The sequence below is a fragment of the Nycticebus coucang genome, chromosome 13 (assembly GCF_027406575.1).
Source record: "Nycticebus coucang isolate mNycCou1 chromosome 13, mNycCou1.pri, whole genome shotgun sequence".
NCBI lineage: Eukaryota > Metazoa > Chordata > Mammalia > Primates > Lorisidae > Nycticebus > Nycticebus coucang.
In genome coordinates, this window is record NC_069792.1 from 62,811,951 (window position 1) to 62,823,324 (window position 11,374).

The 11,374-nt window shown below is 41.1% G+C and overlaps 1 protein-coding gene across 1 annotated transcript in view; it reads right to left on the bottom strand.

Moving 5' to 3' along the window:
- The window catches only part of RGS22 (regulator of G protein signaling 22), a 203,240-nt gene extending 192,695 nt beyond the window's left edge, over positions 1–10,545 (bottom strand). The window contains exons 1-3 of the mRNA XM_053559391.1: positions 10,253–10,545; positions 9,787–9,815; positions 342–404 (exon numbers count right to left, since the gene is read on the bottom strand). Of these exons, the coding sequence (XP_053415366.1) occupies positions 342–404; positions 9,787–9,815; positions 10,253–10,277 (117 nt within the window). The 5' untranslated portion in view covers positions 10,278–10,545. The remainder of the gene's footprint in view (positions 1–341; positions 405–9,786; positions 9,816–10,252) is intronic.
- Between the last annotated feature and the right edge of the window lie 829 nt (positions 10,546–11,374).

The following is an 11,374-nucleotide window of genomic DNA, read 5'->3' on the forward strand; positions in this document are numbered from 1 at the left end:
CAGCCACATGCACCCAGGCTGGAGGGTTCGAACCCAACCCAGGCCAGCTGAACAACAATGACAACTACAACAAAAAAATAGCCGGGCATTGTGGTGGGTGCCCATAGTCCCAGGTACTTGGGAAGATGAGGCAAGAGAATCACTTAAGCCCAAGAGTTTGAGGTTGCTGTGAGCTATGATGCCACAGCACTTGACCGAGGGTGACATAATGAGACTCTGTCTCAAAAAAAAAAAAAAAAGAAAAGAAAATTATACCTGATAAATTTGTCTCACAATATAACCTACTGATTAACATACTTTGCTCTGATAAGTATTCAACAGAACATAAATAATACACTCACTGGAAGGCTTAGGAATTCATTAAAGTAGTCCACAAGGAAATTATCTGTAGCCAAAGAATCTTCCTGCAAAAACATAAGAACAATATGGTTTTATTATGATGTTTATATTATTCCTTAATTCTGCTATCAATTTATTAGAATGTGGATCTGTAAGTCCTTTTTAGGCTGTCAACAGTGGACTCTCAGTATAAACAGAACATGATGCAACAACCTTTGGAAGGAAGAAACCAGAAAACAGAATGGAGCATACTCTTAAAGGCCTTGCTACTATACTTGAAAACAGAACACTTAAATGCAACATCAACAAATATAAAATCCTACCCTCACATGGCAAATTCCCACAGAGTTATTAATATACATCTTTCATAAAATTAAAGGCAGTGTCAATAAAGACAGAAGCAGTGGCTAGGGTTAAAATGAAATTAATTGTAAATTTCTTAAATTGCCAATGAAGTAAGAAGCTAAGTAAAGAAAATGTTCCATTGCTTCCCTCCCCCCTAGAATGAGATATAGTTTTTATAATCGGGATCCTTCCTGCTTTACTTTCATAATAGTAAATTTTGACAATACATGTGTTGTAAGCACAAAGAGTTTGTACATTTTTTCCATAACTATCTCACCCATCAATCGAGCCACTTTTCAAATTGGCAAAATTGAAAAGTCGCTGCCAAAAGCAAAATCTCTCTCCCAAATCATAAAACACCTTATTTTATTAGTAAATGTTTCCATTATATCAAAAGCACATCATGGCACACTGTTGTACAATACATGTGTTTATTTTGTTATTCATAATTATATTTCTAGTTCACAAATCTAATATGAAAGTCGACAATATGACACAATGCTATTATTTCCATATGGCTGATTACTCTCTTCTCATACTGGCCAACTTTTAAATATATATTGAAGAATTGTTCTATAAGGAAGATACCATAGTACATTTATACCTACTTCAGAAAGTAGATTTCCAGGGTAATTTCTTTAAGTAACTGTAATGTCAGTAGAGAGTTATAAACCATCCCTCATATCAAGGAACTTACTATAAACCTCAACTGACACAAATAACAAAAAATTTACTTTGTAATAAAATCTCAACTGATTAAAACAGCAACAACAACAAAAAGGATTTAATAAATATACAACTTTAGTGGTGGTACCTTAATAATTATGCTCAAAGTTCTGATTGGCAAAGGTCTGACAAAGCAGAACAAGGCAGATAGCATTTGGTGGATATTAACCTTTCAAACTTTTCCTTTCAAGGATACTGCAACATTATGGACCACATTTGCTAACTTATGAGAAAACATCTGAATTCAATGAATATTTTTTCCAATAAATATTCTACCTTTCTCCTAGGTAGAAGGCACTGCACTACAAAAAAAGTGGCCAAACTTTGCAGCACTGAATCATATGATCAAAAATCCATAGATGTGAGCTGGGCGTTGTGGTGGGCGCCTGTAGTCCCAGCTACTCGGGAGGCTGAGGCAAGAGAATCGCTTAGGCCCAGGAGTTGGAGGTTGCTGTGAGCTGTTTGAGGCCACGGCACTCTACCGAGGGCCATAGAGTGAGACTCTGTCTCTACAAAAAAAAAAAAAAAATCCATAGATGTGTTACTTTTAATTAAGAACATTGATGGAGCATAATACCCTGTTAATTTTTCTAAAATGCGCGTTTTATTTTTAATAGTTAGCCACTGTAGCTCAGTAGTTAGGGCGCCGACCACATGCACCAGGGCTGGCAGGTTGGAACCCAGCCCTGGCCTGCTAAACAACAATGACGACAACAACAACAACAACAACAAAAATAGCCAGGTGTTGTAGTGGGTGCCTGTAGTCCCAGCTACTTGGGAGGATGAGGCAAAAGAATTGCTTGAGCCCAAGAGTTTGAGGTTGCTATGAGCTGTGACACCATAGCGCTCTACTGAGAGCAACATAGTGAGACTCTGTCTCAAAAAACATACACATATTAGTGCCATAATACAGAAATTAGTGTATTTCATAGAGCCAAGCAGACAGGAACAGTGCCTAGAAGCTGGCCAACCTCATGGCTAGAAATTTCCAGATAAATCCTCAGATTCATATATTCATTTCCAGATGCCACATTTTTCTTTTGCAGTTTTTGGCTGGGGCCGGGTTTGAACCTGCCACCTCCAAGCATATGGGGCCGGCGTCCTATTCCTTGAGCCACAGGCACCGCCTGGATGCCACACTTTTCTAACAGATTCTAACTCCATGAACTATGTGTGATGAGGTACCTGACTTGCATTTAGTTTTTTCCTTAATCTATTTTAAATAGATAACTTCTATAAAACAAATACAATAAGAACAAATTACTAGGAAATAAAATGAAAGCATACATTCTAATCTCAATTATTTTTATTTTTAAATTCAATTGCTATAAACACACTCTGTGGAATTCCCACAAAGATTCTAAACTTACACTCTTCAATTTCTGAGCTCATCTCACTAAGGACTGATAAGTGTTCTAGTGTGGCGATAGTAGCACTGCCCTGAGCATCTGGTGACTTGGCATTCAGTCACATCCTATGTTCCCTCAGCACTCTACTCTCCCTTTAGACAATTCTTTATATAACGATCACATTAAGTATGCATATAAAAATATGTGAGCTACTCAACCTGCAATGTGCAAAGTAATTGAAGGAAAGGTCTAAAATTTAGTAGACCTAAAAAGGTCTACTTACAGGCAACCATGGAAACTTAAAAGTATTATTCAAATGTATCAAATCTGTACTGATTTTCTAAAATTTTGTCTTAATTTCTGTCCCATTAAATGTCAGCAATTCTGGTGATAGGGGACCCCTCCACAGCAGGAGTTAAGTGCAGCCTGCAAGTGCCACCTGCTCATCCTTGTGTGGCACTTGGTGGGAATGCCTGTGGTTCTCTAAATAAACGAGCATATTTTCCCACTGTAGTTTCTAGTTCAATGTGTTCAAATATATTGTCACATCAGTAAACAGTCATGTAAATCTATGAGTATCTTACAAACCCTTTAGACCCTAAACTCTTTAATTAAATAAAAGTATTTTTCAAGGCCTTGAGCTGAAGTAGTAGGTCAGTTACTCTTGGTAAGTTTCCACAGTTTATTTACTCGGCCATATTAAAATGATCTAAGGCTCAGTGGCTCATGCCTATAATCCCAGAACTTTGAAAAGCCAAGGTATGTAGGATAGAGCACTGGGTCAAAAGTGCTAGGCACTTTTGCTAGAGTAATTTGGGAAAAAGCCAAGCATCACTGCTGGCCATGAGTACTAAAAACAGTACTCACTAGACACAGCACACTGTCTCAGTCCTAAGTGTAGTGAGTACTGTATTAGCAGTGATTCAAAAAAGACAAGACAAAAGTGCAGTATACAGAATGTGCTAAGAGTTTCAACTATGCAGTTAAAGTCCTTGTTTTTTGACCTTTATTCTCTCTTTGAAGCTTTCCTCTGTGTTGTATTTTCTCATGCCTGAGATTTCAATAAAACCCAGTGAGGAACGTTGGAGGGGGCTGCACCCTTGTCCCTTCTTGCTGAGAGCTTGCTCACGTTGGCCTCTCTGGATCCCTCAGTTCAATGCAAATGGACCAAGTAGGTGTTATTTATTTGCATTGAGCCGTACCGACAAAGGTGGAAGGATCTCTTGAAGCCAGGAGTTCAAGACCAGCCTGGTCAACATAGAGAGATACCATGTCTACATAAACTTTAAAAAGTAGCCGGGCATGGTAGTGTGTGCCTGTAGTCCCAGCTACTCAGGAGGTTGAAGTGTGAGGATAGCCTGCGGTCAGGAGCTCTAGGTTATAATGAGCTATGATGATGCTACTGGGTGACAGAATGAGAAGAAGTGAGAAGAATGTCTCATAACAAACAAAAGTCTACACACTCAGGTTTATCATCTTCCAAATAATAAACTGGTGATGGTTAACAGTACGATCAAGAAGAAAAATGAGTTACCATCAATTCCTCCCTTACATCATTCCATAAACTTGACTGCAAGACTGCAAATTTGTAATACAGACTCTCTGCTGAATGATGCAATGGAAAGTAGGAGCACGTCCTCAAAACTGAACATGCTCTTGAAACCTGTTTTTTCATGTATTACAGGTGTGCCATCTGCGACCATAAAGTCAGCTTTTCCATTTTTAGTCCAAACTTCTCAAATTTCTTACTGAAAGAGGGGTAAGCAAAATAGTTTACGTGTGCTTGCTAATTACGGTGGGTAAAATTTTTTTCTTCAAATTATTTTGCTGTACCTTCAAGTCAGATGAACTACAATTTATTCAAAACTCCAAAAGAAGAAAGATACACAAGGGCATACAAATAAGAAAGACAAAGTAAAATAAATACTGTCAAAAACTATAGCCAAGAAAGAATATAATACAAGCCATACAATATAAACGATTTCTTCCAAAGAAGGGAAAGATGTTGTCTAGTAGGAAGAATCACAAGAGACTCAAATGGATAAAAATGGCATTGGAAATGAATTTCAAATAACTGCAAATTCTATATTTAGAAATAAAAATATTAGTACACAGAGAAATGCATGCGCAGACAGGTCACAATGCAAAATACAAGACAGGCTCGGTGCCTGTAGCTCAGTGGCTATGGCGCCAGCCACATACACATGAACTAGCAGGTTCGAATCCAGCCCAGGCCTGCCAAACAACGACAACTACAACCAAAAAATAGCCGGGTATGGTGATGAGTGCCTGTAGTCCCAGCTACTTGGGAGGCTGAGGCAAGAGAGTCACTTAAGCCCAAGAGTTGGAGGTTGCTGTGAGCTGTGACGCCATGGCACTCTACCAGGCGCAACAGCTTGAGACTCTGTCTCAAAAAAAAACAAAAACAAAACACAAGACAGTAGTTGTCTCTGGGGAATGGAGGCAAGAACCAACTGGAAAGGTCTTAAAGAACTTTCTAGGATTAAGAAAATGTCTTACATATTGATCGGGACTTGGATTACACAGGTGTATCTCTTTGCCAACATTTATCAAATTATCACCCTTTAAATTTTTACATTTCACGTGTACAAATTTTACATCAACAAAAGAACAATAAGCTAATATTAGTTCATGATATTTATGCTGAAGTGTCTGGGGGTGAAGTTTATCAATGTCTATAACTTACTTTGAAATGCAAAATAATTAAGATGTAAGAGGTTTACTGTGGAGATGGGGTCAGGGTCTGCAAGAAAAAGAGAAGGCCAATCTGGGGATAAGGAAAGGCTTTATTAGAGGAGAGAGTAGAGTGGGGTCTGACCAGGCATCCGCTCTGTCCCATATAGTTGCAAAAGGCTTTTAGTAGCATTATCAGTGTAGCTGGAACGGGGAAGTGACTGGAGTCTTCTCTTCTGATTGATGTTTGTGAATGTTAATGTGTGTTGAGATGTAGTACCAACTCTATAGGAGTTCATAATTTTGTAGAGAAATTATAAAATTTACACATTAAAAAGTTAAAATAAATACAAGGTAGTGTGTCCTTGACAAACGATTTTTTTCTTTTTTTTTTAATTTTCCTTTTTCACATTTGCACAAGTAATTTATTCTAAATGTGTTTTCTATCCTTTGAAGATAAAGACTCCAAGTTAAAGTTAAAATATTTGGCCAGCATCCAAAATAGCACTCCACTTTTAGATCCACTAAGAAAATATATGAAAAAAGTTATTCAAAGTCAAAACCAAAAAATACATATTTAAATAAAATAGAAGTTTATTTCTCTCCTGTAATCATAAGCATCTCAGGGCTGGGATAGTGGCTTATTGACTATCAGGAGCCCAAGCTCCTTCAATCTCGTGACTCTACCATCCTCAAATGCCCTTTCCACCTCATGATCCAAGGTGACTGCTTCAGCTCCAGCATCACATCCTCATTCCAGTCAGAAGAAAAGAAGAAAAGGGGTCTTGCTCTCTCTCTTTACATTGACATGCACATTAGCGTCATTAGGGAACCACAAGTCTCTGACACACACATTTTCTAAGAATATGTAATCTATTAATGAGAATAATACTTTCACACTTGAAAAACAAAGGTAAATATGTGTGCAAGACATTTATTTAATCTATAGATAAATGCTTGGTTGAGCATGTGAATTTGAGGATCTGGTCACAAACTGGTCTCTCAACTGAAAGCTTCCCAGAGCTTAAAGGCAGTCTGGATAATGTTAGGTTGGAAGGCTTCATGGAAGAGATTAGCTGGGCCTTGAAGAATGTGAAAGATTGTGAAATAGATGGGGAAAAGCAACTGAGAAAGAACTCAGCAGCAAAGACAAGTGGGGTATAGTTTGGCTGCAGCAGAGGGCATGTGGAAGTACTTTATAAATCAAAAACAGTCAGAATGTTGTCTTTATCAAAGAGAAAAATATTGGGAGGTAAGGTTAAAGAAGGCTGAAAAATTATAGAAAAGGGTTTGAATGTTAAAGCAAAGAGTTCGAATGTGTATGTGACCCCAGGACCACTTAGTTAGTCTCTATAAACTTTGACTTGGTCTTCTGTGAAATACATCGTTCTGAGGGTAAATACCAGCATGTAGTAAGCATTCAATAAACACTAGCTATTAATAAACGTTTTAGCAAGTAATGTAGTAATGTTTTAAAGGGTTAATAGCAATCTGACAGCCAGTGTAGGAGTGATGGGAGAAGGAAAATCTATAGGTAGAAAGACATAACAAAGCAATAGGAAGTAATCCAGTTCAGCTGAGACGCAGGGATTTGCATGTTGTGCTATAGACAAAGAAAAATTGGAGCTGGCAGAGGGAATATCAGAGGCAGTGATTATCAGTTAGGATTATTGCCGAAGTCCAAGCCCAGGGATGAAGGCCTGAAATAAGAGAGTAGCTGTGAGAATGGAGGAAAAACTCTGGCTATGACAGGAATTTGGTAAATGATTGCAGGCGGGAGATGGAATAGAGGGAAGAAAGGCTCTGGTTTGAGTGAATGAATGGCCAGTGGCACCATTAACCAAAACAAGAAAAACTGAAGGAGAAATTGATGTCGGGAAGGGAGTGGATAAGTTCAGTTTAGACTGCTGAGGTGATGCAGGGACATTCAGATGATGAAGATGCCCAATAGCCACCAAATACACATAGCTGGTATCAAAAATGGTGACTGACTTGAGATGTGTAGACTCTGAAAGCCCCATGACAGCCAAATGCAGTGGCTCAAGCCTATAATCCTAGCATTCTGGGAGGCTGAGGCAGGAGTTCAAGACCAGCCTGAGCAAGAGCAAGACCCCATCTCTAAAAATAGAAAAACTAGCTGGGTGTTGTGGTAGGCAGCTGAGCCAAGAGGGTTGCTCCGGCCCAAGAGTTTGAGGTTGCTGTGAGCTATAACGCCACAGCACTATACCCAGGGCAACAGGGTGTGACTTTGTCTTAAAAAAAAAGTCCCATGGAATAAGGGTTAGCTGAAGCAACAGGAGGAGAAAAGGAGCTCACCTAGAACAGAATCCTGAAGGTCAATACTTTCATGAGAAAAGAAAAAGAGGAGGTGAAAGGGGAAATAAGAATGAGAGAGGAGAGAAATGGGAGATGGTGGTGTCAAAGAAGCCAAGAGACAGGAGGTGCCTGACAGTCTTCCGGCTCTTACAAGTCTGTAGTTGGGGCCAAATACCTGAAATGTTCATAAACTGCTCAGTAAGTGCTATGCTGCTCAGTGCTCTTTAGCAGTACAGAAAAGGATTAGCTAGCTCCAGAAATGTTCACCTCCTTCTGCTGGAATCAACAGTTCAGGAAGGCCTAGGGCAGCTTAAATAAATTTCCCATTAAAAGCAGAATTATGCCAACATGGCCAGAAGATGGCAGGAATTTCTGACATGCTCCGTGCCTGTGTGTGTGTGTGTATGTGTGTATGTATGTGTGTGTATGTGTGTGTGTCTCTTCAGTGGATCAAAGGGCTGGAGAGGGGAAAGTGGAAGCTGCCACTACACCAGCCTTGGCCTCTCTCATCTCTTGGACTCTGCTCGACTGAACTTCCTGAGACTTACCCTCATCCTTTAGGACTACACTATGAATATAGAATCACTCATGTTTGTTGATTAAAAAGCCAAAAGCAAATAAGATAATTTAGCCAACAAGAGAAATAAGTGCTGGAGGACGTAAGTAAATAATAGATGTGGTTAGAGCTCTTGAAATCAGACTGGATCTTAGTAGGAGTTAGACTCTGCCACTTCCTGTCTGCTTAACCTTGGGCAAGTTCAAGTACCACATAATGTGAAAATTACAATAGAACCCACCCTAAATGCGCACTCACAGAAATGACAACTGTATTTGATATACAGGACATATTTGGCAAGTATTATTATAATAATAATATTATTATTACTCAACTTCTCCAGAAGTCTGAGAATGGTATTTAGTATGTTTTTAAAGGAATTATAAATATAAATTGACGGCTCATTATCAATCAATGCTACATACTTACCTTTACTGCAACCAGGAAGTGCACAGCCACATCACAATAAAGCCATGGAGACAAAAGCTCCTTCTCAAGGAGTCATTAAAGAGTTTAGAGGAATTCAATGAGGTCATTTATGTGAAAGAATTTTTTTTTTTTTTTTTGTAGAGACTGAGTCTCACGGTACCGCCCTCGGGTAGAGTGCCGTGGCGTCACACGGCTCACAGCAACCTCTAACTCCTGGGCTTCCGCGATTCTCTTGCCTCAGCCTCCCGAGCAGCTGGGACTACAGGTGCCCGCCACAACACTCGGCTATTTTTCTGTTGCAGTTTGGCCAGGGCTGGTTCCGAACCCGCCACCCTCGGCATATGGGGCCGGCGCCCAGAATCTTAACAAGGAATAGCATCCAATATACAAATCAATTGTCCCCATCTTAAAAATGGGGCATAACAGGTAATTTGCATTATTACCTGTTATTCTCTTCTGAATTTTCTTGTGGCAAAAAAAAGTACCCCTTAGAGCAGAGGTCCTCAAACTTTTTATTTTTATTTTATTTATTTATTTTTTTTTATTGTTGGGGATTCATTGAGGGTACAATAAGTCAGGTTACACTGATTGCAATTGTTAGGTAAAGTACCTCTTGCAATCATGTCTTGACCACATAAAGTGTGACACACACCAAGGCCTCAGACTTTTTAAAGAGGGGGCCAGTTCACTGTCCCTCAGACCGTTGGAGGGCCGGACTATAGTTTTTTTAAAAAACTATGAACAAATTCCTATGCACACTGCACATATCTTATTTTGAAGTAAAAAAACAACGCGGGAACAAATACAATCACACCGCCTCATGTGGCCCACAGGCCGCATTTTGAGGACCCCTGCCTTAGAGAATGTAAATAGATCTTATACACAGTTATCATTGTTAGGAAACCAAAGCTTTCACTGTATTCATTTGCAAAAAGGAGGAAAGAAAAGACACTTTTCCTTCTATGATCTTGTTTTTTGCTATTAAAAAAAGAAAAGCCAAGGAAAAACAAGTAGCCCCTAAATAGTACTTACAAAGTCTTCTTCTGTAAGAGTTGGTGGTTCTGAAACGATAAAATATTACATTATCTCACTCAAATCTGATTTCCTTTTAGAGTAAATGAAATAATTTGAGACAGCACCTAGCCTACTTTATACATGGGAAAGCTCAGTAAATTTTTGGCCCTTTATTCACACTCTGCACACGGATTGAATTTTAAGTTGGAATTCAAGTTGGAAGTGGGAAGGAAAAGCCTCTGGAAAACAGCTTGGTCATAATTCACCGTGGCCCTGGGATTAACCTTAAGAGATGTAGGCCTCCATTATCCCAGCAACAAAATGGGCAAAATTGAACAATACGTGTCAACGTCAGCGGGGGAGGACAAGAAATTCGCAGCAAGCGCAACCAGAGGGCAGGGAAGCCGGTTTCCTAATGTTTGGAAGCGCGGCCGCCAGACCCTGCGCCTGGCCCCGTCGGCGAGCGCGGCCCGCGCCCACCTACCCGCGGTAAGCCGCTTCTCCGGCATGCTGTCACTGTCGCTGTCGCTGTCGCCGTCACCCGCGCCCCGCGGCCGCCAGGGCCGTCAGGGCCGGGTCCGCGCGGGCCCAGCGCCGTCACCACCCGTCTCTCCCGGGAGCAGACGCGGTGGCGACGGGCGGAGCCCCACTTTGCCCCCGTTGCTATGGAGCTTAGACAATTGTCACACACCTCGGAGCTCCTGGACATTCCAGCTCCCCATGGCCCTCCCTTGTTCCTCCTCCGGACAGGGACCCGCGCCGCGGCCACCCCGGGAAGGACGCCCTGGAGACGCCCGTGGCTCTTACTAGACCAAACTAGCCGGACTGGTCACTGTGGTAACCGTGGCTCGGGCCTGGTGGACACAGACAATCCCGCCCGCCCTGTCGGATTCCGGGTCTGCAGGGAGCACAGCCCGGCCACACGTGGGCGAGGCCGCTGGTCCGCAGAGGGGAGGACCAAGGAAGGGCAGAGTCGGCGCTGGAGTGCCCTGCTGCAGGAGGAGGCCTTCCACACACAGTTTGAGCCCTTCACGGCTGTATGAAAAGTTAAAATGTCGGTGGGCTTTGGGAACCAGGACTGGGCTCATTGTTTGCTCTAATTGGTTAGGGCTGCTGCATTTTCAGGATTGCTAAGCTTTAGAACCCCAGAGCGCTGTTGGAGAGATGGTAAAAAATTAATGTTGCCTACAGTGTGTGTTCACGAAAAAGTTACAAAAGACTGCAAGTACAAGAGGTGAAATGTGAAAGCCACATTAGAAAAAATTAACATTTTTAGAAATTGTCTGAGTAACTCAAATTTCCAGCCTAGATCTCTCCCCCTGAGCCCAAGAACCTCAAATCCAATGGCTTGCTGTACACAGTGGTGGCTCTTGCTTGGGTGTTTCCATCTCAGAAGTCCAAAAGGAAACACATCTTCCCCATCCCTTATATTCAGATTTCACCTTCTTAGATAAATCTTATCTTCACCTACAGGTACCTTCATCTAATTGACCCAAGCCAGAAACCTGGCAGTTGTTCCCTAAAACTTTCCCCCAAACCTCATATCTAGTCAACCACTGTGTCCTGCCAATTCTACCTTAAAGTATATCGAAATCAAGTCTCCATT